At 54.7% G+C, this 26,877-nt stretch overlaps 1 protein-coding gene across 3 annotated transcripts in view; it reads right to left on the reverse strand.

Moving 5' to 3' along the window:
* PLEKHG4 (pleckstrin homology and RhoGEF domain containing G4) overlaps nt 1-17,478 on the reverse strand; it is a 90,581-nt gene extending 73,103 nt beyond the window's left edge. For all 3 annotated transcript variants that reach the window (XM_014948898.1, XM_014948907.1, XM_014948891.1), the window contains exons 1-2: nt 16,884-17,478; nt 1,758-1,955 (exon numbers count right to left, since the gene is read on the reverse strand). In XM_014948898.1, the coding sequence (XP_014804384.1) occupies nt 1,758-1,955; nt 16,884-16,886 (201 nt within the window). In that variant the 5' untranslated portion in view covers nt 16,887-17,478. The remainder of the gene's footprint in view (nt 1-1,757; nt 1,956-16,883) is intronic.
* Nucleotides 17,479-26,877: the final 9,399 nt, after the last annotated feature.

Genomic DNA, 26,877 nt, shown 5'->3' on the forward strand with positions numbered 1-26,877 from the left:
GGGGCCCCTCACCCCCCCTCCCCTCCCCTCTCCCGCTCCCGCTCCCGCTCCCGCTCCCGCTCCCGCTCCTCACCGCCCTCACACCTCAGGGCCCAGCGCCTCCGGCTCCAACTGCCCCCTTGGCTCAGCCACGCCCCGCCATGCCCATCAAGGCAGCCCTATGCTCCTATTGGCTGTTGTAGCCTCAGCTGTCCTCCCATTGGCTGCCGGGCAGCGCAAGGCCCTCCCTACCACCCCACCCCGCTCCCACAGGGGCCTCACCCCGAGGGCAGCCATGGCCCATGGCGGGGCCTCACCGCCCAGGGGACAGTGCCCCCTCACCGCCCAGCAGACCCCTTTGCTGGCACCCCTTCCTGCACGCTGCCCCAAACACCTTCCCTTTGGGAGAGCAGCCCTGTGGGCCAAGCTGCCTGCAAGCCATGGCGGGCAGAGGGCCGCGCTGAGGAGGCCGCAACTCCTTCCCTCCCCTCTGCCACCCTGCCGGGCCCAGGGCACCGCCGGGAAAGCTGCCCAGATCTCAGGGAGCAGGGAAACTGCTCCCTCGCCTCCTTTGGCAAGGGAGGCGGATTGGGGAAAGCCACGAAACATCTTGCAATCGTTACCTTTTTTTTCTTCAAAGGGGAAAAATCACACCATGCACCCACCGCCTTAGAGACTGCAGCTAGATACAGCGATGGAGCAACTCCTGTCCGACCTAGATAAGCCGATGGAATAACTCCTCTATCGAGCCTTCAGGGTGAGAGAGAGCAGCTCCCCAAAAATCCATACGCACAACCTCGGATCTTCCTGTATCTGCTCACAGAGAGAGGGCTGGCCCCACGCTGGAGGCTGGTGACAACGCGGCGGGACACACACCGCACCGAAACGCTTGGAAGGGGACCAGCTCCCAGGGGTTGTGACGTGGGTTCATGGTTATGTGATGGGTGTCTCCCCTCCCAGCATTTCACCTCCTTGAGACAAATGAGTAACCGACTATTTCAGCTTCTGTTTCATATTTTACCTCCTCCCCGATGTCCCTTGCCCTCCACCATGAGGACTTCTATCAAAAGCCTGGCTGCACACACCCTCCAGGTTGAGAAACAAAAAGGCTAGAACAAACCCTAGTTTTCGGTTCTTGGTGTTGGTTGGGCTGGGTTTGGGTTTGGTTTTGTTTTTTTTCCATCTTGCAAACTTTGAGCCAAGTTTGTGATGGAGGCATTTGACTCATCGTTTCTAACATTTTAGACTCCCAACAGTAAAGCACGTTAATCTTGGACTCGTTCTGGCAGTAAATGTAACGTGACTCCTCGGGGCTACTGAGCCTTGCGACCGTTCCAGCAACCATCAAAGGGGAGCTGGAGTTCTGGGAAAAACACCGACTGGCAGCATTTCACCCCACACGTCCTCCTGCCAGCAGCAGGAGCCCGATGGTTTCATCCATGGGGCCAGGAAACGGCTGGGGCTAGTAGCCACCCGAGTCAGCCATCTCCAGCAGTGGGGTTGCAAAGGCTTTGCTAAACCTCCCCCTCTGAACCCTGTAAACCTTCTGCTTGGTGTTGCTGGTCACAGAAGGTGAGGGCACCGCTCCACAGCTGATCTCTGCACGGTTTAGCTTCAGTAACAACTTCTCAACTGTTTCCTAATTGTCTCCCTGCCCTCCCACCTAGGCTGCCGGACGCACGCGAGCACTTTTCTGCCAGCCGTTTTACACGGGAGAGAAGCAAGCAAGCTGTCCGAAAAAGCCTTCGCAGGCCTTAAGAGAAGCATGATGTACTCACACAGGCATCCTGCTGAATGCACTGCAGGATGTGCTTGGCTGGAATCAGGAAGTCTATGAGGTAGCGCAGTCCATCCCCACGGTACGTCTTCTCCACCACATCAAAAACTTGGCACAGAACAGTGGCTGCGGTAGCCTCAAACGGAGGGTAGAGTGCTGATAACGTACTCTGAATGCAGCCGTCCAGCGACTCCGAGTCCTGCCAAGAGAGAGAGCGTTAGCGGTACCACGGCACCGTACACTCCGGTGCCCTGATGAGCCCTACACCCAGGAGCGCAGCCATCTCCGTCCCAAAGCAGGAAGAGAGAGGATCAAAGGAGCAAAGCGCCGTCCTTTCGAGTTTCTTTTGGCACCGGGGATTCCCAGGTAAATGGGGAGGAAAAAAAAAAAAAATTAAAAACAACACACAACAAAAAAAAAAAAAACCCAGCTCTCCCAAAACGGCAGCGGAGTGCTCACTCTGCGCTGCGCACAGCGGCGAGATTTCCCAGCTTTTGCTTACGCAGCAAGTCCTTCTCCTGCCTGCGCTGGGTGGGGCTGCTATTAAACCATTCCCGCGGCACGTGAGCGCGTGCGAGCAAGAGAGAGACAGCATCATGGTGGGGGGGGGACACACAGATCGGTGGGCCCCACGTGTCGGGCACCCCGGGCTGGAGATGCCAGCCAGCACGGGCACAAAGGGGAGTCGCGGGGGCAGCAGTTGTGCTGAAGCTCCGGAGGCTGCTGCGCCCTGATGTCCCCGCGCAGGACGAGCGGCCGGAGCTGTTTGGTACCAGGGAAAGCCTCTCACCAGCACGATTCCTCATTATTCAAAGCTGTTTGCCTCTCGTGAAAGGCTCGCTCCGGGAGCCAGGAACTTTCTGGAGTGAGAGATGCCTCACAACAGGATCCGCGTGTGAGCAGGGTTGCCTTTGAGCACGTGCATCGGTACGTAGGATGCCCGTTTGCTGCCTGGGGATCGGAGGCGGTGGCTTCCCTACATCCACCTTCATTCAGGAGAGCCTGCCAGCCAGAGCCAGCCACGGGGTCAGGGCCAGTTCCAGTGCTAGAGGCCAAATTGTGATCTATTGCAGGGGGGTAAATCAAGAGAGCTTGCCAAAAAATAATAATTAAAAAAAAAATAAATCTGTGCACATCTTCAGAAAGGATGAGAATCCCTCCTTTCCTTTCTATTTTAGAGGGGACCCCTCTGGCTAACTTACAGCCAGTGGGAGTGAGTTTCACTACAAAACCAAAGGAAAGTTTACTCAGGTGTCTGGCCAGATCCTCATCTGATGCAAACCCACCTCCCTTCACCAGAGACAAGAAAAGCATTTCAGCCACTGGCCCAGAAGCCCCACAGTCTCCTGTGGAAGAGGAACGGCCGCACGGACATGCCTGAAAACACACCTCAGTCCCACAACAAGACTGGGAGAGAAAGCTCAACAAAGCCATGCTACAGCAGCTTACACTGCCACCGGGAAACAGCGGGATGAAGGGACAAGAGGAAGAAAACTGTTTTGCTGGTTCCACTCCAAGGGAGCACATTCATCACTCCACATACCTCCACTGGCTTGGGAAAGCACAAGTCTCAGAGCAAACCTGAACCGACCTGCAGCCACGGCAGAGATGATGCTCCTCGCACAAGCCGTCCCACCTCCCACAGCTGCCCAGCTCAACCATCTTTTAATTCCTCCTTCAGAGGGTTGGGTGTTTTAAGCACAATATGAACTCCCTGCTCTGTTGCAGAGCCTGGGGGGCTGCACAGGAGGGATGAGGACGCCCAGGCGCTGCCTGCACCGAGCTGGCAGAACGGGGGTGACAGGCAAAGCACACGCTGCCCGTGGCACGGTACTGCTTCAGGACAACCTCTGCCCTTTCTCCTGATGTCAGCAACAAGCCAGGCTAAACTGCAGCAGGCTCCTAAAGTCTCTCTTCTGAGAGACCAGCTGCCTCCTGTAATAGACCTCAGGGTCCCTGTGACCAGATAAACAGAGGTTAAGGAGCTATTTTTTTTTATTCTTAACCCAAGGACTCCAAAAGCAGGAGGCCTACGTGCACCTTTCCAGGAGTTGAATGCCAGGACCAAGCATTTAACCTCAGTCCTAAATGGGAGAAGGCTGTTTTGAATAAGTTTCTTTCCACTCAGAAAACAACGATCTAAAACCCCAACTTTTATTCCATTAATTGAAATGGAAAGCCGGAAATTCCCAGGCACTTTCTTCTCTGCAGGAAGTTCAGAGAAAGTCTTCTGCTAGAGATGGTGGAGGTCAAGAGCCAACTGGTGAGAACTGAGAGCCTGCAGCTCTCTGCCCAGTTCTGGTCAAGACCAGCCCCACACAGGGTGTGAGGGGAGGACTCAGCAGAGCTCAGGAAATATAAGAGAAAACAGACCACGAGGAACCATGGGTGAGTTGTACAGACCCAAAAGGGCAGCCTAAATAAGAAATGTTTCCTTTGCATGGTATTCTGGACCTGTTAAAAAATGCACCAAGGGGGCTGTAGGGTAGGGAAATTGGTATCAAACCCAACATGAAGCCTCTCACAATTGGACATATTAATAATATTGCTAAATATTGATCTAACACACTGAAGGTTACACATCATTCCTCTCCCACGCTCTTGTGAAACAAGGGAGAGGGGCCCAGCGCAGCCAGCTGAAGGCAAGCGCAGGTCCAGTAACCTCTGGTGACACCAACCAGCAAGTGTCTGTGCCCTTGTCAGATAAAACTGGCCTTGACACAGGTGCTCTCCCACCCAGCACTGCAAAAAACCCAGCCAAGTGCTCGGACACTATCACAGGAGTGTTACTGCTGGTAGCGTTTGAAAACAAGTTCCCTCTGACCCTCCACAGGTTCAAAAATCTCAGTCAAAACCAGCTGGGCTTGGTTCTGTGCCATCTTCTTCCCCCCCCCGCCCCCCAGGCTTGTGCAAAATTCTTTCGGGTATCAATCCCCTCCCAAATGAAATTTGTCAAGTTTACTATTGCAAACAAAACAAAGAAGTCAAAATATTTGCACATGAGTCAGTGCATCGCTCTAAGGTTCTCACACCATTCCTGCTGCCTTAGCAAAGCCTCCACAAGACAATTATTAACACTGGCACCGAATCAAAAATCCTTTATATGGTTAAAATAAACTGAGTTATCCTTCCTTTAGTAAAATGTGGAATAACTGTAGCCTGTAGCCATCGCAGAGTTCGGTGCTAACACTGCACTCCTTAGCAGGGAGGCTTTATCTCTCTCTGGCTAGACTGTGCCGTGATAGCTGTGTGGGCTTCGAAGGGACAGAGAGAAGATTTCAACCCCTACTATTTGGTACAAAAAGGAGATGTTTTCTTCACCAATCCCTCTGCTAATTCCACACGAAGAGCCCCGAAGAGGGAGCAAATTCCTACATCCCGTGGTGCTGCACATGATTGTAGCACCAGCAGCTGCAGAACAAGGATGGACGCAGCAGGTGAACGCGGAGGCAAAACTGGTTTTCCAGTGCTCCCACCCACCCAGGGTGGTCTCCCAGGGGTAGGTCCTGCCCAGGTAAGGGGTGAAACATGGTGGAGCCTCAGAAGCCACCTTGAAACGCAGAGGGGGAAAACTTGGCAGAGCTCGGAGCCTGCAATAGCAGCAGATTCACCTCTGATCATGGACTCATTAAACCAACTCACAATCCTAGGGATGGGGCTGCTTATTTGTTCTAATTAACTTCTCAGATTACAGAGTGGCCTGAGGAAAGGGCTCAGCAAGTGCTGCAAGAGGCTGCACGGTCCTGCTGTTTGATGCTGGAGTACAGATAGCCAGCCTCGCGCGTCCAGCCTGTGGTCAGTGCCTGCCACATAGAGGAGCCACGTTTGGAGGGCAGGAGAGGTTTGGAGGCACAGGGAACTCATATGGACCAGCTTGGGACAGCAATAGAAGAGGAAAGCATCCTGCGCTCCAGAGGCTGACAAACATGAAGTCTAGAGCCCATCCTACCTACAAACCTTATCTCAAGCAGGTGATGTAACCTCCACGAGGAGAAACCTCTGCAACCCAGGATGAGGGGACGGTGATGGAAGAGGAGGAGAACAAGCTAAGGACCAAAAGAGAGAGCAGTCCTGCCCCAGCAGACTTTCAGTTCAGCCCATGCCTGCACAGCCAGCCCTCAGCAGCCCCCAGGAGCTGGCAGAACCAGGCACAGAAGCCTTCTGGAGAAAGCAGCTCCCTCCAGGGAATGCAAGTCTCAGGCTTCCTTACTTCCAGCCGTATTGCCACATCCCCCTCATGGGTAAGGTCCTGGACACTTGCTCCTTTTCAGCCACCCAGCACAAAGGCAAAAGGAGTGCTTTCCAACCAAGCCAGAGAGCATCTCCCCGAGCAAAACGTGTCTCGGGACTCAAACACCCCTTTGTCCGTAGCACAGGAGGACCTATGAACTCCAGCTCACTGCCACTGCTCTGCCAGACACTCACCACACCTCCCAAAAGAGAAACAGGCTTTGAAAATAACTCCTCTATAAATCAAGGCGCTAAATAAAGCCCAGGTTAAGGTCACGTCCGGCCATACCGGCTTTCACTGCTCCTCAGCTGGGAGTCGGCTGCCGGGGCTGGGACATGGCGAGGGAAGAGGCACCCGGGGACAGGCTGGGCTCTGTGGGCAGAGCCGTGCCATGGGGACAACCCAGCCTGGTCCCAGCCTGGGGAGAAGGGAGAGCCCAGGAGGGCTTCACAGCTGGCAGAGAGCTTGGGTCTCAAATGGGGGCAGAAATGAGCGGGGAGCCCCTCCTCCCCAATCTAATGGGAGACACAGATGCCGTGGAACAAATAGAGGGATAAAGACTGCCCTAAGAGCCCCTCTCCCCATCACAAACTGCAGCAAGAGCCAGGAGTCAGGGAGAGATGAGGTTACAGGTGCCCAGGCAGAAGCCCCAAGCCAGGTCTACCAAGCAGGGAGCAGGAAGAGGAGCCTAGGATCAGTTACAGCCCTGCTCAGGGAACACATCTACCTCTCCTGGTGCAAGCAGCTGCTGCAGGGTGGGAGAAGAGCCCACCAAGAGCCATCTGGAGTAACCAGGAGCTTCCTGAGCTTTTCTAGGTGCACAGATTGAATTTTCTGCCTCAACTTTGTAGGCACAGAGAGCACTACACAGCAGCTCCAGCCACCAGGAACTCCTGCCATGCTACATTTCTTCCTGACTCAGGACTCGGCTTCTTCCTCTTTGGGACCTGCTGCTCACCAATTAAGTCTGAACCCTGAAGAGCCTCCTACAGGTTTGGAGAACAAGAAGTCAACCTGCCCCGGGAGCAGAGAGAAGATCCCCAGGGCTACACACCTTGCACGGAGTCAGAATACCTGCACTCTCCCTGCAGGTGCCTGGGACAACAACCCAAGTGGCTCAGGACAACACAAGTCAGACAGAGAAGGGCTGCAACGCTGCAGGACCCACCTGGGCCCACAAAGCCTTGGCAGCATCTTCTCTACAACTCACCCAAGCACCTTGCTAAGAAGACAGTGCCTTGCTCAAGAGTTTTGTCTACAAAACACCGGGTGTTGGTCAAAGAGAACACAAAGAGGCACAGATCTTCCCTGCTGACAGCCCAGATGCTGTCTGAAGGCTCCTAAAACCCATCAGTATGGTGAGGCCAGAGTAACCCATGACTTATGGCAGACAACGCCTCCTTTCTAGTGGGCTGGACTGGCCCACGTAACACACCGAGCATTCATCTGGCAGCAGGAATTTAACTAAAGGATCTGTGGCTCTGCTCGGAGAAATCTGGACCCCCTCATCTGAAACTACGTATCCCAACGTGCCCCGGTTAAATCCAGCACTGGCTGTGGCTCGGCAGAGCGAGGAGCGTTGCTGGGCGGTGGAGCGGAGCCCGGGAGGCTGCGAGCAGAGCGAGCGGTGCCCGTGGTACGCCCAGCTCTGAGTCACCCACCGTCTCAGCTCCCACTCAACAGGGAGACCTTGCCAGCAGCTCCCACAACTTTCCCCTCCTTCCACTGGCTGCCCGGAGCCTGGCCACATCCTGCACGCACCCATTTTCTTGCCCAGGTACCTTGGGACAGCGTGAAGGCCAAGGGGGGGGCGGACCAGAGTCTGCCAAGGTGAGGGGAGAAGAGACAACCCAACCCTCCCACACCCCAGAACGGGAAAGTAGAAAGAACAGTGAAACTGGGAAGGGGCAGAGCTCCAAGCAGTGCAAGCTCGGCGCCTGCCCGTGGCCCCCAGCCAGTTTTGGGGCTGGGGGGAAAAGAGCACAGAGCAGGCGCTGAGCGGGGCCGGGCTGTGCTGGTCCCTCCGCCAGCACAGGCTGCCGTGCTGCACCGCTTGGCCGGGGCTGCTCCGCTCTCAGCTGACGTGAGAAACCTCATTTCCAGTAAAAACAGACCCCTGGGCTTTCCACGAAGCCCTTCCACTTTCTGACAACACCAAGTGGAAAACCAGGCCTTTAAAAATGAGACGTTTCTCTGTTCAAAAAGGTCTTTGGCTAAAAACACGGCTTGTTTTTCTGACAAAATTTGAGATTTCCCACTCCGTTTCTGCAGGGAGGAGGAACCCTCCCAGCCCCATTTCCTGAGCCTCTCTAATCACAGCGGCAATGAGTTCAAGGGAGAAAAATCTTCCCAGAGCAAGTGCCAGCTCCCCCCTCTGCTGCTCGCTCCGAGGGAGGCTGGGAGGAGGGCGCCTGCCTTCGGCGCCCTGCCTGCCTCTGGATGTTTGCGCTGAAATAGCGTGCTATTAAATGGTGCAGCTAGAGAGGTAGAGCATTCACGCTGCTGTAATTACCCCACCTTCCTGTGAGATAACCAGAACGGCTCTACCTGCTCTTTGGAGCTATTGTTTTCAGCTTTCCAGGGAGAAAAGCACAGCACCCAGTTCCATTTGGAGGGAATGGAAAAAGTTTCACCCAGGCCAGCTTCGCCCAGGGGCTCTACCTCCGACGGCAAGCTGCCACCACGGCATCCCTTGTGCAGGGCACGGCGTAGCCCAGCTCGGCTCCCATTCCACCCGGGCAGGCAGGACGAGGGCTCCCCAGCCTGCGGATAAACCAGCTCCTACAGCCTTGCAGGGAGTGGTTGCTCCGCAGACGAGAGCTTGGAGAATCATTTCCAGATGCCTCCCTCTGTTCCCCCGGCCCTTCTCCGGGTTGAGGCGGCTGCGGCAGCCAAAGCAGCTCCTACTGGGCAGCACGCAGGATTATCATTCCAGGCACTGCAGGAAGACAAGCGCTTGGAAGCGATTAACTCATGATCTCTCATTTAATTAAACAAAGGGAAAAATGATGTATTTGCTTTTCGGCTCTAAAGAGGGCCCGCTTCTGCGCATGCTGGAGGTCTGAGCATGCTCGGCCTGGGAAAGGCAGGGCCCAAAGCTGGGCCGTCACCCCACCAGCCCAGGGTGGGTTTGTTTTCACTCAAGGGGGACATCCTAGATTGCTTTGAAAGCAAAGCACGACCTCCTGCGAGGCTCAAGCTTTGGAGCTAGTGCACAGCTATATACCAACGTTGGAGAGAAAGGTAGGGATTAGGAGAGAGCAGAGGCAACCTGGTACAGGTCCATCCCTGGCTCTGCACCACGCTTCAGGTGGCCAAACACCAGCACATGGCAACACGACCAGCAAGAGTCACCCGAGCTCCCCTGTTGGAAAGCCCTGCAGCACAGCAGGATGTTTATGTGGGTCTGATGCAGCGACACAAGAAGCAAATCTGCTCTTAATGTACCCAAACCCCAATATTCATCCTTGCCAAGCACAAATTGTGGCTGCCCCATCCCTGGAGGGGTTCAAGGGCAGGTTGGAGGGGGCTTGGAGCAACCTGGTCTGGTGGGAGGTGTCCCTGCCCAGGGCAGGGGGTTGGAACTGGATGCTCTTAAAGTCCCTTCCAACCCAAACCCTTCTGTGATTCTGTGATATCCTGGCGCAGTCCTTTGGGGAAGAAAGCCCGTGCACCTGGAGAAGCAGAGCTGTCACTAGCCCTCCATTTATACGTGTCCCCAAGGGAAGCCAGCATCTTGCACAGCAAGGTCTCTGCTGTTCAACCCTCACCTGACCAAACACTGCTCCCCAAAGGAAATGGCATCACATCCATATGCGGGTCAGTGTTTCATCCCCAGTTTGACCTCTCGAAACTGTTCAGTTGCCAGTGGCCTTTCTAATGTGCTGGCTGTTGCACGGGCAAAGGAGAAAGCCACAGGAGAAAGCTCCAGAGAACCTGCAGCAGGAAAACCTAAAGGAAAGGGTAGAGAGGGGTAATGTGAATATAGAGCTCAGGGGAATGGAGATAAGCCTCTCCTCGCAGGGATGGGTCCTGCTCCTAACCAAGCTCTCTGTGAACTGAGCAGAAGGTAAGTCTTATCCAGAGCAAGGAACGAGCCCTGCTGCCAAAGGCCTGTTACTTTCTATTAGCAATAGATCAGGGAGACGATATAGGTGTTTAAAGGGCACATGAGAGAATAAACCAAAGCCCTGTCCTTAAACAGACATCTTCCAGCTGAAACAAGGGCCTACAAGCAGATGAGAAGAGCTGTGTTTAAAACACCATCCTACAGCTGCAGACCAGCTTATTTTGGTTTAGTTTAATCAAGGGATTAAGTCCTTAATCTGAAATAACTGTCTATGCAGAGATTTTTTTAAAAAACATCATTGGCATAGATCTAACCATGCAATTAATTAACAAAGCTGTACTCGGTGTGAGGCAAAGCTTTGGGTACTTTTAAAAACACCCTCTGCAGCAACACTCATGCTGGAAGAGTGCGAGCACGTGGTGGCTGTGGTTTCATTGCCCAGCGTTAGCCACATGCACCTCCCCAGCTTCTCCAGACCCCCCCAGGGCAGAGCTGTGCCCTCTCCCACCACCAGACTCCATGGGCTGCCCTACTAGTGCACCAACAGCCTGCTCATGGCACCATTTGCCGTGGGCCAGCCAGGCATCTCCACATTCAAAGTGTCCTTTTTCTGCAACGAGCTTGGACAAGGCTTGCTAGAGCCCGTCAGATGTCACCGAGAGAGCCAAGAGCTTCCCAGGCCACTTCCACACAAGACAAGTTCTGGGATATTACAGCAGCCTCCCTTTCTTTACAGGGCTCTTCTAGGAAATGCACTAAAAAAAAAAAAATACATAAATCTGTCTTTCTCTTTGCTACCCCAGAGAATTGCTTGAGCTCATTCATCTTATTCGAGTATTTACTCCAGTCTCAACGTCAGGCATCCCTCTGGCAGACCAACCCGAGCAGCAGCATCGTGCACCCCTTGCCATTTGTGCCCAACGCCTACCAAATAATAGGGCACTCTAAGGGGGGGAAAGAGATTTGTTTCTACCAGCCAGCTATAAAATACCCTGGGTAAGTCCTTCGCCAAGCGGGTCAGCTTATTTTAACACCTTTTAGTCTGAGGCACGAGGCCACAGCCGACACCTTGCGTTCAGACACCCATCTGGGGGCATCTTACAACAGATGGGCAGCCTCCTGTGCTCAAAGAGAAAATGATAATCCTTCAGCGGGACAGCTGACGAGTGCCAGAAATGATCTTCGCAGGGGCAGCATTTAGATTATTACTTCTGGGCCAGCTTTGCATGTGTTCCGAGCTGGAGGCTGTGGCTGGGTCACATTCAGATGCCACCCCGTCCTCTGCAAGGTGTAGGAGCTGCTGGACAGACTCCCGAGGGGACCAGTGGGTTTATTATCTCTTGCAGCCTCCGTAACTGAAGGTGGATGCCACTAAGAAAATAGCATGTTTTAGTTAAAAAAGAGCTCCCAGATTCATTGTGGGAGCCAGCTAACACTTTGTGGTCCCAGTGTCCTGTAACAAATGAGCCATAGATCCTTCTAGCCTTAAACACTCCATATTACCCCGTGCTCATGAAATGCAAGTCCTGCTACATCAAGAGGGAACAAAAAATGCTCTGAAGTTGTGTAGGAAATCCAGGAGGGGCTGGTCCATCGCATGAGAAAACAGTAAGCATGCAAGGACCCTTCCTTGAAGGAGCACATCCCTTTGACATGAGAAAGGAGCTGGCAGCAGCCATCAGACACCACCTCTGAGGAAGAATCAACAGGAAGGACAGAGCAGGCAGCCCAGGATGTCCATGGCTACGTCAGCTCAGCCCTGGGCAACCACAAGAAGCATCAGTCTGTGCCCAGCTGGGAGAAGTGCTCTTGGTGAGAGGGACCCAGGTTTGCTCCAGGGCTCTCCGAGCTCACTGGGGAACACACACGTGCTCAAGCTCTCCTGCCCCTGAGCAGCCAAGCCCAGGACTTACAGTCAGATCCAAACGTTTCCCCTACATTCGGATACCTAAACGCACGCCTCCCCGAAAGCTAAGTCAATCAGCCATAAATTCAGGGCATTACTTTTACTAAACTCCTGAGTTAGAAAGGAGTAAACACAGGCTTTTAAAGCTACTCCCTTTATGGCTTTTTTTTTTTTTTTTTCCAAACAGCAAACAGTCTCACGTGTCCCATTATTTCCATACATATCAAAGGAGGGTGGAGATTTAACTAGCGATTTCTAAAAGACATCTTTGTGCACAGAAGGGATGTATGCCAAAACGTGGGTGGTTATAAGCCCAAACACAAAGGAGAATACATCCACAGGCATTTTTCCCCTTGATCCATTAACGGGTCTACATACCAGCCTCCCGAGCGTATGAGAAGGACCTTGTTCAAAAGGTAAATGTATTCAGAAAGATGACAACAGACAGCAAATAATCCACATCCTTTAACCATGTTGGAGGCTCAGCAGCGCTGGGTTTTTGTTGGGAAGCACTGAGATTTGACAGGCAGCCCCAGGGCAGGGAGCTCCTGATGGAACCTGCTCAGGAAGCCTCAAACCTCCATCTCCTGCGAACGCTGCCACACCTAAGACAGCCTGTGAAGCTCAAGGTGGACACCTAGCTCAGATCATCAGAACTCCTACAGCTTTTCTTCCCTGCACCACGCAAGCCACCATCCAGCCACAGCATCGCATCCGGTTGAGGGTGACCATACAGCCCCACGGACCTTAAGGTGCCCACGGGGGTGACCATAAGGCTCCTCTACCTCCACAATGTGCAGGAGTCTTCACACAAGTCTTCATCTGGTCCTCATTGCTCTTCAGCCGAGCCATTTGATACCATTCAAATCAATGGCTGGTTGCACCAGCTGGAGCAAGGGGTCATCCTGGGCACCCCAGGCTGATGGCAGGATGGTAAATTTGAGCAAAAACAAAGACTTTCAGATTCATTCTGTGCTGCTTTGATCTTGAAAGTTTCAGCTTGGCAGCCAGTGATGCAAAGGGATACGTATGAAACCAGCCAGAAGCACTTGCCACAGGAAAGGGCCCTTTTTTTGTTGTTGTTCATTTTTTAATGAAAGACTAGGCCGGCCAACAGAGATGAGGCACTCCATGCAGCAGAGAGATATTAGCATAGTCAGACCTTCAGAGTCAACAAGGGCACGTCCATTTACTTCTCTGAGCTGCAAGCCTGGTATCATGAGTGGAGTAGAAAGCACGGCACAGAGCATCCCACCACCAGAAGTGGGGGGCTTACCCTACCAGGCTATCCTTGCTTTTTATTGTTCTACAGTCAGCAACACGTCTCATCCTGGTGCTACTACTTGCTTTTCCAGACTGAGCTCTGCAGGACAAGAACAGGGGGTTCCTTCATGGGTAAAACCAGGAACAGGAAGAAAAAGGTGCTCTGATATTAAGTGCCCACGGCTGGGTTGAGTCTATAGCTTCTGCAGAAGACACCTTGACTGCTTTAACAGAGATTTTTTAGGTCTTTGTTACTAAAGGGACCTGTAGCCCCTGTGCCTGTGACTTCCACCCTCGCTCAGCGCTGATGCTCAGGTTTAGGCTGTGACCACAGGGTGTAGGACGGTTCAGTTTTCCACAGCTCAGTCACAGACACGGTTATGTTTGAGGTGAAGCTGGGAAATGAGGCTCTGGGAGCCAAGAGGCCGTGACCGTGCTCTAGTATTTAGGAGCAGCCATGCTGGCTGGCCATCTTCTCTGAAATGGCCAGCAGCAAGACTCTCACAAGGCTCTCACGTTGTGGTGTCATCTTCTGCCAGCTTCCCACCGAGGAGCAGGGTGCACTGAGCAAGGTGTGATGGCCGGCAGCACGGCCAGAGGTGGTTACACCACAGGACAATGATTTTCAGAAAATTAAGCGCCAACACTCAGCGCACGCTCCTCCTTGGACACTTGCCACGTCTCACCGTAAACACTCGTGGTCCTGCATTCCCATCTGAGAACCGAACGCCTTCGGTGATTGCTGGGCAGAGACACGTGGACACAGCTGGCCTGTCACCTGCATTTAGCCATTGTTATCATTGCTCCAATGAACAGCATGTTCACCTGCCCAACATCCCTGGAAAGAAGCAGGGCGTTAAGCCCAAATTGTCATCCTCGTTACCCCAAAGAAGATGCTTTCAAACCACTTCCATGTGCTTAGGATTACGTCTCTGGGCTTTGTCTGTGTTCCAACATCTTGCTCATGGCTTTGGCACAGAAATAAAGAAAGAAGATCCCCAATGGTTAAAGCTCTTTGTGATTCCCAGACTAATTTCCTTCCCACCCCAGGAGAAGACATAACCGGAGGACAAAAGAAAGACTGTATTTTCTGCTGAAACCCATCCTCTCTCCTGCCAGCACAGAGGTGCCACCTGAACTTCTCTGCAGGAAGACACCAGCGTTTGCCCATCTTGTGATACACACAGACCCTGCTCTACCTGTCTGTGTGATGGCTGGAGACTGGGACAGTGCCACCACGTGAGAAGGGTAGCCCAAGGCACGCAGCTGGGGGAGCCTCACTGAACTCATGTGCTGGGTCCACCCAAGCCAACCCTCCCAAGAGTGCAGGGTTTTGAACCTGCTTGGGTGAAGTGGGGCACCCCCTGATCTGGCCATACGCCCTGACCATCTCCTGTGCCCCATCCAGCAACAGGCACCAGGCAAGGTGAAGCCTCCTGTGGAGGAGAGATCCCTGCTGGAGAAGAAGGGCAGATCCCCAGCCATGAAAGCCACAATGGGAGGAGCAGAGTCAAGAGAGCCCAGCCAGGCTCCTGCCTTCCTCTTACCAATGGGGTTTCCACAGCTGCACAAATCAATTCTAGTGGAAGTGGGCTACTTTGGCCTAAGGTATCTTACACAGGTGGTGCTTCGGGCATCTCCCAGCTGCAACCACCCTATGTACCCATAGGTACCACAGCATCCCTCACACTAAAGCACAAACACCCCATGAAAAGGAATCAGACAGAAGAGGGCAGCCAGCAGTCACACCGCACCAGACTCCCATCGGGAGCCAAGCCTCTGAGAGTCCTGCAGACTTGGCAGCGGCCATGGGGAAGCCTCATGCAGGCCAAGAGACTGCCCCACATTCACTGAGATCCAAATCTTTTGCCTGCAGGGTTTGGTTGTTTCACCAGGACACCAAACACTCAATTGTTTGAACACCTTGGAGCTAGGATCACAACTCAGCTGCTCACAGATCACACCTCCCCAGCTGCAGACTGGTCTACCACAGCATTGAGAATGGATACCTGCCACAGAGCACAGGTGACCACAGTGTGGCCAGCACCCATTGCTACGTGGCATCTTGGCCTCTGGTTCCTGCTCCTTGCAGCTGCCAAGCCTGAACCCAGCACCCAAGAGGCACACGACCCCTCCTCATGGTCCCTGCATGCCCACAACCCACCGTGGCACCTGGACTGGCCATGGCACTGCTCTGCACAAGGCCCCAGCTTCTGGCAGCTCTGGCATCACACACCAGAACAAGGTGAAGGATCTGAACTGGGGATGAAGCACTTGGGAATCAGGAAGTCACCTCCAGTTTGCAGGAGCAGAGTAGCAGCAGCTGCCTCAGGCCTCCTGGAGGACAGCTTTGTGGGCTCTGCTCCAGCTCCCATGGCAAAACGCAGCCCGTGGCACCATAAGGGACAGCACCCACCCTGCACAGCCCCAAATGCTGCTCTCCTTCGATATCAACTTCATACAATAACCAGCAGAGACCAAAAATTGCCCAAAACACGCTAGGCATGAGGTAAGGGAAAGAAGTCTCCTGACTGGAGTGGAGAAGTGGAAGTGCACAGCAGGAGAGGAGAGGCCATCACGGCTCTGACATCGGCACGGAGAGCCACAAGGTTCTTGGCAGAGGAGCTGGAGGGAGGCAGAGGGAAGGACATGGGTCCATGAGCTTAGCTCAGGTTGCAGAAGCCAGAAGTCAGGCAACTCTTCCTTCAATGAAAGCCGAGTTTCTCCAAGCCCAGAAGTTGAACTTTTAAGAAAAAGCAAGTCACTGCCAGGCACAGCAGCAACGCAAGCTGCTTGTCCCCCTCACGGACTTTGGGACTTTGTTCCCTCTGCTGTGAAGAAGCAGCCCATGATTTATTCCCAGCACAGCAGGACACATCCAGGAGATTTAGGGCTGCTGGGCACCCAGAGCCCTTTCCTGAGCCCACGAACAAACCACGAGAAGCCAGACTGGTGCTCAGCAGGATCTTGCCACAGGGCTAGTGAATGCTCCAGCCTCTAATGGTGTCCCAGTGAATACTCTGGGCACCTCTGTTCGCAGGCTGGGCAGGGGACTGCCCTGCAGCCACTCCCAGGGAGACAGGGTGCTCTGCTGCCCAGCTGGGCTCGCCAGCCTCTGCCCTCCCACAACACGGAACCCCACGTGCAGAACTTGGCACTGAAAAGGAGGGATCCCACCCCAGCTCCGGGGGTTCCTCTGAACGCCTGGCTGCCCACCTTGGGCAGGAGGAATGAAGCAGACGCTCTCCCTTTCCCTGGAGAGGGGGGAAGCGACCCCACTGCAAGGAGGCAGTGCCCACAGCCCTGGAGCTGGACTGGCAGGGAGGGCAGGAGGGGACCCCAGCATCCGGGCAGCCCGAAAAACAGGGCCCTCCCTGACCTGCCCCCTCCCAGCCCCTCGCTCCAGGGCTGTACCCCAACAGGCACCCTGCGGGGGACCAGTGCCACCAAGAGCCCCGTGTCCCTGCAGCTACCACGCGGGGCTGGCACCCCAGGGCAGAGTGTGCCACCCGAGTAACGGGAAGTGCCAGAGGAGCCGTTTCCCACTCCCGGCGTGAGCGCCGTGTGCTGGCTCCAGGCAGGCTGCCCCGATAGCGGCTCCATCCCGCACGGCTCCGCTTGTGCCCAGGGCAGGAGCCCTTCGCAGAGGTTTCCTTACCATGTTCCCGGCCTCCTTTATTCCCCCTCACTTCCCAAGGCAGCGCTTTTTCTCTTTTTCCTCCATGTGTGCGACGGGGCGTCTCCTCTCCCCTCCGACGTGAACCACGGAAAGCACTTTGAGTTCTGGACTGTAATCCAAGCCCTCACCGCCCCCAGCACAGCTCCAACTAATCTAACTCATGACACTACCGGGGCTGAGCAAGGGGACCTCCAAGGTTTCTCTGACAGCCAACTCCAGCGCTCAGACGGCGGTGGGGCATGGCCAGGGCAGGGTGCCGCGTCCCCCAGCCCCGCGGGGACCTTCGGGATGCGGGCAGAGCCGGCACCAGCTCCTTAGGGCATCGCTGCTATCTGTGTCCCTCGTCCCTCGGAGCGTGCCTGGTCCTCCTCCCCACAGACCCGCTTAACGCGGATGCTCCGTGGCAGGGAGCTGCCTTCTCCCGGGAAGATGGGAATAGCTGCTACGGGAGAAGGAGCCGGCGGCAGGCATCCCGAAAAAGTCTCCAGCTTCCCAAAGAGGTTTCCAGCAAAATCCTCCACCCTCGGCTTGCTTTTCTCCAAGTCCAAAGAAGTTCCTCTGCCCCGCGAGATCCTGAGGCAGCACTGCAGGTCAAGCAAAACTCCGAGAAATACCAAAAAAAAAAAAAATTAAAAAAAAACGCTGCAGGTCAAGCAAAATTCCGAGAAATACCAAAAAAAAAAAAAAAAAAAAAAAAGACTGCTCTGAAATATTGTTTTTCTAACTTCTAGGAGGAAAACAGAGAGGCAGTGACCGCTTCAGGCAACAGCAACAAACTGCATTGGTATCAGGCAAGAGATGTGGAGATCTCACCCCCTCCCAAAGGAGGAAGTAATTTAACATGGCAAGTTTCTCCACCCCTCCATTAATTGTTTAAAATGGCCAGGGGCCAAAATACTGCCCGAGCAGTGGGAGCAGCGGGGAAGGTCACCGACCAGGCAGGGAACAGCCTACAGAAGTGACAACGGGAAAGGGCAGAGCCACAAGAGGCAGAGAGGGAGGGGAGAGGCAGGTGCCGCGGGGCATCCCAGGATCTGCTGACACACAGAGGCTTTGTCTAACGGGAAGCGGGGCGGGAAGTGACACACAGGCGAAGGCCTGGAGCCCTGGACACGAGGTGCAGGGCCTGGAAGCAGGGATTGGCACTGGGAGCCAATGGCCGAGCAGGTCTCAGCAGTCTCGGTTGGGGACTGACACTCCATCAAGGAGGCCGTGGTGCTGGTACCTGGCTGCTGTCCTCCCTTCTGGGAGAGGTCACACAAGCCAAGCCATCCCAAGAGGAAGGGTGACTCAGGCAGGACCTGAGGATCCACAGCAGGAGGAAAGATGAGCAAGGGCAGGCTCAGTGGAGGAGAACAGGCTACTCACCTGCTGAAACTGGAGAGACTGCTACCGTACATCCCTATCACCTTGGCCCCCATGGCCTTCCCAAACCCTGCTCCACGGGGACAACAGCAGAGCCCACATGGCTGGTCCAGCTCAAGAACACCTTCAGATACTCCTTTCCCAGGGAGCACTGCCAACAGTTGGCCCTAAAACCCATTGCACCGGACGGCCTCACGGCATGTTTTCAGACACAACCAGCAGACAAGGGTTCAAGCAGCCCCAAAGCCAACCAGTCAATACACCAGCTGCCCACTCTACACCAGAACAGTGAGAACCTCCAGCCCAGGTCAGGTGAGATCAGTTGATAATCCCAAAATGGCTGAAGGAGAGCATCCCTGCCAATGCCCAGCACAGCCACTACCTAGTTGTCGTCATCCGCAGCAACTGAAGGAATTTGTGAGCTTGTCTGTGGATGCAGGAGAGCCTGTCTTTCCCCCTTACAATCATAGCAGGAGGATGAGGAACCTGGCATACTTCCCCAGCAGAGCCTCCGACCACAGATTTCACAGTCTGCACAAGGCTATGTTTGCAGAGTAGCTATGCCCTTCATCTATTCCCCAAACACATCTCCCAGCCCACAAACCTTCACAACATCCTCCTGTGGGTGCTGGGAATCTCCCTGTGGACCGACCCCCCTCCGAGAAAGGGAGCAGAGAGAGCAACATCCCACAAGCCTCGTGCTACCAGAAGTGCTGAGCTATTTCTGTTGGAGGCACGGCCTCTGCCGCAGAGCAAAAGGAGTTAGAAGAGATCCACCCTGCCTCTCGTGCCCAGATGTTTTATGGAAGTCTCCTTGCCGTTTCTTCAACCCCTGCAATATATCCAGGTTTCCTTTCAGGAGGTCACAGCTGCCCAGGGCTAACCCAGCTCCTCACACACAACTATTTTCATCCAGCAAGCAGGTTTCTGCAAGGGACCAGCCTCTGGATAGGGATTTGAAGCCTCCAAGCAGCTTGGGTACCAAGATTGGGCTCTCCAGGGCTAGTCCAGCAATGGGCCAAAGCCCTGACCAGTTGCATACATCCCATTTGAAAGCCTGCTGTGGGGCTGGACCTGCACAAGCCAGGAGCTACATCACTTTTTGAAACAGAAACGTGTTCTCCCCAGGCACAAAGGCAATGCAGACCCAGGTGGGGCTGGGGCAAGGCAGGAGCTCACAGAGAGGAAAGGGATGGGGCTGAGAACCTGCTGCCACGCTGTCACTGAACCAGTCAGATCTCCTGCACCCAGACCTCTGGCAGCAGCTCCAGGATGAGAGCAGCTTTCGGCTTTCCTCACCCCTTCGGGTGGCTTGCGCAGGCCTGAAGAACAAGGTTGCCTTCTTCTCTGAATCAGCAGGTAAGGCACTGCCAACCACCTAATTCCAAGCTCTTTGAGGGCCAGGAACGTGGCATTTTTAGGGACTGGTGTAAGAGTACACAGAACCCCATAAACAGATGAGGAGGGCACCACATAAGCCCACAGAGCCCATATCTAGTTCCTATCCTATTTTCCACCTCTATGACCAGGGACAGAGCCAGGTGCTCCCCAGACCATACAGCCAACACTCTCTATCCAGGTCTTACTCAAACTATGTAACCATTACCACATGCTTTTTGCAGTGCAGCGTCCAGCTCGGTTGTGGACATGACAACTGAAAGCTCTCCACGAATTCCCAAGCCAACACCATACAGGACAACACAGGAAAGTCGATGGCAAGACATTTATAGAGGCAGAAGGGGAATGGGTTGTGAAACACAAGAGAAACTTTAGAGCCCAACCTCACGCCTCCTCCCTTTTCGACGCAGCACTCAAACTTCAGGAGTGCCTTCCCCCATGAAGGACTTCCAGGCTGGAGATCCCGACTCCTGCTCACCCCCATCGCAGTCAGAGGCAGTGACGTGATTTCCTGTCACTGCCACTAAGGGGAACATCCCACTGCTGTTTACTCATGGCCGGATCCTATTATAGCTTTTTTCCTTCTTTTTTTTTTTTCCCCTCTCAATTGCAAAGCAGCCTTTCCCTCCTCTCCTGCATTGTGGATCCACTTCCCGCACAAGCGCATGGGAGACAGCCGTAGCCGGCACTTCAGTGGGTGTTCAAAAGCCCCTCTTGACGGAGGGTGACAACAAAGCCACCCTTGTTCCCCCACACAGTCTCGCACTGTCTCCTCGCAGGAGCAGCTCCTTGCTCTTGCGCGAGGGCCTGCGCTTTCCTCGGGGTTGCTTTAATTGCTGAAGTCAGTGCAGAAGGTTGTTTGCTCTGCCAGCGAGCTCTGGGTGCTCCAGCTTCCCATCCAGCAGACCCAGCTCCTTTGCGTGCACCAAAGGGCAATTTTACCCTCAGGGAACCACTTTGGTACCCAGCGGGAGCTGAATATTGCAAAGCACAACCTGTCCTGGAGGTAAAACTATGGCAAAAGGACATCAGGAAGGATGGGGAGCCAAACCTTGAAAGAGGAGGGGGTGGGAGAGGGGTCAGTACATCAACTCTTCTGAAACCTTCCGGGGTCATAACTTCAGACCCATGTCTCTTACCCTCCCCTGCTTTTTTCCCCCCTTTCCCTGTTATTGGTTGTGGGTCCTGGAGCTGCAGTATTTTGAGAGTGGGGGCTGAAGCAGCACCACAACCTACAGCCCTGTAAGAGCTGGCAAAGAGCACAGGCAGGGGACCTTTGCCTTCGAGCCACCGCTAGCAGAGTTCTGCTTTTCAGCTGTGCAAATCAGGGAAAGCTCAATATTTTCACCAGTAGGACTCAGCTGTTCTGGAAGAAACACAGGACAGATGTTTCAGATACCAGATAAGGACATCTTCTGACCTAGAGGAAGTTGAGCAATAGACATGCGAGCTGGACGATTGCACGACAGCGGCCGACAGCTCTTAGGAAAACACCCCCATGGACTTAGCAAGGTCACTGGTGCAGTCCTCAGCACAGCAGAGGGAACTTCCCATATCCATAGCAACTTCTGGAAGAATGCAGAGCCCGGGAGCAGGCTATGGCAGAGCAGGGCTCCAGGACCTCCAGCCCCTCCTAACCCACTGCTCAGTTGATGCCTCTGAATCTACTTCCAGGCACCTCGTCACCACCAGCGCGGGGCTCTCCGCCAGCTCCCATGTCCACACACAGGGCTGTGGGGATGTCCTGTGGATTAAACTCTGCTCTGAAAGTGCAGGTTCAAGACATGTACATTACTGTACTGGGCTCCCCAGTTCAAGAGGGACAGGGAACTACTGGAAAGAGTCCAGCGTAGGGCTACAAGGATCATTCAAGGGCTGGAGCATCTCCCTTATGAGGAGAGGCTGAAAGAGCTGGGACTCTTTAGCCTGGAGAAGAGAAGGCTGAGGGGAGACCTTATTAATGCCTACAAGTATCTCAAGGGCGGGCTGAGGGAGGAGGGAACCAGACTCTTTTCAGTGGTTCCCAGTGAGAGGACAAGGGGCAATGGGCACAAGTTGGAACATAAAGGGTTCCACTCAAATATGAGGAAGAACTTCTTCACGGTGAGGGTGGCAGAGCCCTGGCAGAGGCTGCCCAGGGAGGGTGTGGAGTCCCCTTCTCTGGAGATTTTCAAGACCCGCCTGGATGCAGTCCTGAGTGGCATGATCTGACATGCTCTGGGTGGTCCTGCTTTAGCAGGGGAGTTGGACTAGATGATCTCTATGGTCCCTTCCAACCCTAAAAAAATCAGTGAAATTCAGTGAAATTACGGTCCCACCAAGCCACCCACTGTGAACCCCAATCCCCTTGGCAGCCTATAAAAACATGGGAAGCCACCAAGAAGCAGCGTTAGACCCTGCTCAGCACAAGCAGCTGCCTTAAGTCCAGTGACAGACGCTTGCTTAAAGCAGTTTTCATCAAATAAAAGCAACAAGTGCTGCAGCAAGGAGAGCTGCGAGCAGCCCTTTGTACCAACAGCAGTGTTTCAGCAAAGAACTAGTTCTGTCCCCATTAGGGGGACAAGAGGGGGCTGTACACGGTTTAATAATATTTAAACCTTTATTTCACATCACAAGTAAAGCAGGCCTTGGCTTCACAAAAGCACATCTTGGTTTAACTAATTAATTTGATAATCCCCTATTTGCAATCCTCAGGAGACATTCAGCTTCTAAAGCGAGTAATTACCACTAAGTGGCAACCTCTTTGTGAGGCCCAGTCTGATTAAGGGAAAAAAAAAAAATTCTTAAGCCAGAAATATAATCGTGGTGTGATTTCCCAGAAGGACTGGAAGAGAGACTACACAACAACAGCTGGTCACGCTCACCATCCGAAGGAGCAGGAGCAACTCAATTACTAGGTCTCCGGCTCCACTTCAAGATGTTGTTCGGTGCCACGTGCAAGCCTGGCATGCAGTTAACCATCAGGAGGCTTTACAGGAGATGTTTTATAGGTAGAGAAATCAGCATAGTCCCACTTCGGGCTCTCAAATACCCACACGTGCCACAGGGGGAAAGGAAAATTAAAAAAAAATAAATATCCCATGTCAGGCCTGCTGCAACACATGTGCAAGCTCATACTGTGCCGTCCCACAGCAAAGGAATCCCAGCGGGGCAGTGCCAGCCTTACAGCTTCCCCTCACAGACACGGAGGCACACCTTGATGACACATAGTGTCTTCCCCAGGCAAGCCAGCAGAGCACTTGCTAGTGTAATGCCTGCTCCAGGCATCCCCAAGTGCCCAGGGTCTCAGCTCACCAACAGCCCAGTGCCAGCGTTGATCCCTGCCAGAGCCCGCAGGACCATCCTGCTTCTACGTACACCCAAGACTCTTGCCTCAAGCTGAGCAATATTGGGGTGCTCTTGTGGGGGGACACAGGTGCCCCCCAGGCCTTGCGGAATGGCCACACTGCACTTGGGTTAACGCTTCTACAAGGGGTTCCTCCAGAGACTTCTCCTGATATGAAAGTCATGAACACACCCGGTGAGGGAAGGAGCCAGGCTTGGATGGAAACCTGGCCTCCTGCCCTGATCGGGCACCTTCCCAACAGACACATTTTCTCCACAGCACACAACCCCCCGAGAGATATTTCACCACTGGGGTGGACTCCCCTTTTGGTTGCTGGGTCTCAGCATCCCAGTGCTCTGCACCAGTTAGCAGGACAGGACCACCCTGGAGAGAAGATCCCAACCCCCCCGAGAGCCTGGAACAGAAACCTGTAGGATGCAGACCGAGTTAGGGAAGCTTAAATCCTTTCAGAGGAGCTGCTTGTTTGTCTCCCTGGAGTTCAGGCACTGCCTCGCTTTCCTGAGGACAAAGTGCTCTTGGCTTAGAAATCCAGCTGTGGTTTCAGGACTGCTGCTTCAAAACTCACCACCACCTCTGGTTAGAGATGGACAATCTCTGGAGAACAGCCTAAAACTGATCTGTCTCTCTCCACATCCCACGTATTTAATGGCACAAGACAGTCATCTCTTTACCTTCCCTGCCGGCAGGGATGTTGCACACTATTTAGTCCCCACAGCACATGTTGACTGTACTCCCTGAGACAGCACGTCCACCTCCCAGCCAGACCTACACCTTCCCTGCCCCAGCCCAGTGTCCCCCCCACAGCCCCTCTCCCACAGACACGGGAGATGTGGAGCTCAGAGCCTCGCCGCTACCACAAACACCATCCTCAGTCGCAGCTCCGAGAGCCCACTCCTCTTTCCAGGTCCATGTGACAAAGCAAGGGTTGTGAGGACAGACAGACACGCCACCCCTTCATACCTCTGCACCACCCAGAGACCCCCTCTTGTGTCCCTGCTCTGTGCCCAGCTTGCACCTGAGCAACCAGCAACCATGAGATACCCGCCCAACCCACACCAAGAGAAGTAGATGCCCTCAGTGGACACCCTGAGTAGATACTAACCATCAACCGTTACCAGACAAGGGCTAGGACACACTTTGGAGCTGGAAATCCATCCCTTCTCTTCCCAAAATCAACCTAAACCCAACTATGCCCTGTTAGGATGGAAGGCTCTGAGCTCTAAGTCTAAGTCTCACCGTGCTAGTGAGACCCCACCTGGAGTACTGCGTCCAGCTGTGGAGTCCTCAGCACAGGAAGGACATGGACCTGTTGGAGTGGGGCCAGAGGAGGCCCCGGAGATGCTGGGAGGGCTGGAGCCCCTCTGCTGGGAGAACAGGCTGAGAGAGTTGGAGGGTTCAGCCTGGAGAAGAGAAGGCTCCGGGGAGACCTTCCAGCCCCTTCCAGTCCCTCAAGGGGCTCCAGGAAAGCTGGGGAGGGACTCTGGATCAGGGAGGGGAGCCCCAGGAGGAGGGGGAAGGGTTTGACACGGAAAGAGGGGAGATGGAGCTGAGCTGTGGGGAAGAACTTGTTTGGTGGGAGGGTGGTGAGAGCCTGGCCCAGGTTGGCCAGAGAAGCTGGGGCTGCCCCATCCCTGGAGGGGTTCAAGGGCAGGTTGGAGGGGGCTTGGAGCAACCTGGTCTGGTGGGAGGTGTCCCTGCCCAGGGCAGGGGGTGGCACTGGGGGGGCTTTAAGGTCCCTTCCAACCCAAACCACTCTATGATTCTATAAGCTCTAACCACCTCACTCCAGAGGAACAGGGTCCCCCTTCTGACCCCTGTCTGCAGTCCATGCCCCACAGGTTGCAGAGCTGGGGCCAGCACCCAGGTCCTGCCTGGGGTGACAGCCAGGGACCGCAGCACCCCCTTCGCTGTGCTCCAGGGGCTGTGAGCCCCAGGATTGCTATTCCCCAGCCCCTCACAAACCCCACACTTACAGCCAGCACTTGCAGCGCCTGTGCCCAGCAGATCCCAGCAGATCCTGCAAACCATTCTCCCATGGCAGAGCCTCTCCAGACAGAAGGAAAGCTATCACCTGCCTGCAGTTTGCTCCTCCGGATCAAGGCAGGCAGAGAAGCAGCTGGGTTGGCTCAGCACTGGCTGGGGCAGAGCAGTAGCCCCGAGGTGCAGCTCCAGCTGTGGGCACGCAATCAGTGCCTTATACAGCCACATGGGCGGTCCCTGGGACCAGCTCTCAAGCTGCCTGGAGCAGCTGGGTTGCGTTGCCCACTGAACTCATGCAGACCCATTGCAGCTCTTCCAGGTGCTTCCCAAAGCACTCTAAATCCCGCTGGGATTTCCAGCAGGGAATGGCAATGCGCTCAGAGCCAAACGACGGTCTCTCCCAGTGCAGGTATGGGCTTTGCCCCCTTCTAGCCTTCCCCATCTAGTAGCCAAGGGGAAAGATCTGGCTCCTTCATCTCACAGTCTCAACAGAGCAGCTCCACAAGGCTCCAGGCTGAGGTTCAAGACATTCTGCAGTGGGCAAACAGCAGTTTGGGGTCAGGGTCTTCTCCCCACAGGGGAGTCTGGAGCCAGTTCTGTAGATCTAGAGCACAGGAGGGGATGGGAAAGCTCCTCAGATGCCACTGGGAAGGGCTGGTTTGACAGGGATAGGAGCAGTCTGCCATGGGACATCCAAAGCTGGCAATTAGAGGAGTGAACCTCAGGGAATGCCTACAGCAAGGGTGCCAGGCAGGAAGACAGAGCAGGTGGGACATGGGGCACAGCCGGTTCCCAGAGGAGGTGGCATGATGGAGACCACGGGTCCTACACCAGGAACCCTTCACTCCCAGTGTGGGTCTGAGGGAGAGGACCCTGTGCTGGGCACGAATATGTGACAGGCAGGCTGTGAGTAAGGTGACAGCCGGGCTGGGCACATCCTCTCTATGGGCTGGAAAATCGTGGGATTTAATCCCATCAGCAGCAATAACAATGTGTCTCCTGAAGGAGATGAGCAGCTTCCTCTCAGGCTGGCAATGGCGGAGGGCTCATGCTATCGGTCGCTCCTGCTTTCCTCTCCCTCACCCGTCTTCCATCACCGCTGCCTCTCTCCCTCCTTGCAGAAGGATCTCTGCTCCCGCATTCCAGGGTAAAACCAGATAAAGAGCAACCATGGGAAGGGACCAGGAGACTTAGACCCCTCTACCATTCATGGAGGAACCACGCTGGCCCCATCGTTAGACCAGGGCCATGTCCCTCCGGAGGAGATGGGCAGTAACTGAGACGAGCGGGTCAAAAGCTGTGGGACTGACGTTCCCCCTATCCCTAGAATATCATCTCTGGGTCCATCAATCCCTTCAGCAGCCCAGCTGGAGCCCTCAGTCCTCAGCTGGGTGGGATGAAGGCGTTTGAGGAAGACCATGGGCTGGATGCTCTCCCACAGCAATGGCCACCTCATGGGTGGGGGGGGCATCCAGCTGCCAGCCCCCTGCCGCCACATCACACCCACCATCGGGGGAGCTCCCCACGCACGGCTGCTCTCCGCCACACCGAAAACGACCTCAAACTCCTACATATCTATCTATCATGTATTTTTTTTGCCCCCTTAAGACTACCCCTTCGTGACAAGGCGGGGCCTGGGCCGGGGCCGGCAGGGAGGCCCCTGTGGGGAGCGCGGCCGCCATCTTGGCGGCGGAAGGGGACGGGACGGGACGGGGCGACACCCGCCGGTCGGGCCGGGCAGCGGCGGCCTCCCCGGCCCCCCTTCCCTCAGACCCGGGGTGGGGAACGGGCTCAGGAGGTGGGGATCCCCCGGTACAGCCCCGCACGGACACTGCTGCCCGGTAACCCTCGTCGGAGGGGAGGTGGTCTCCTCACACCCCCGGC

This window comes from Calidris pugnax, unplaced genomic scaffold (assembly GCF_001431845.1).
Source record: "Calidris pugnax isolate Ruff unplaced genomic scaffold, ASM143184v1 scaffold30, whole genome shotgun sequence".
In the NCBI taxonomy this organism is placed as follows: domain Eukaryota; kingdom Metazoa; phylum Chordata; class Aves; order Charadriiformes; family Scolopacidae; genus Calidris; species Calidris pugnax.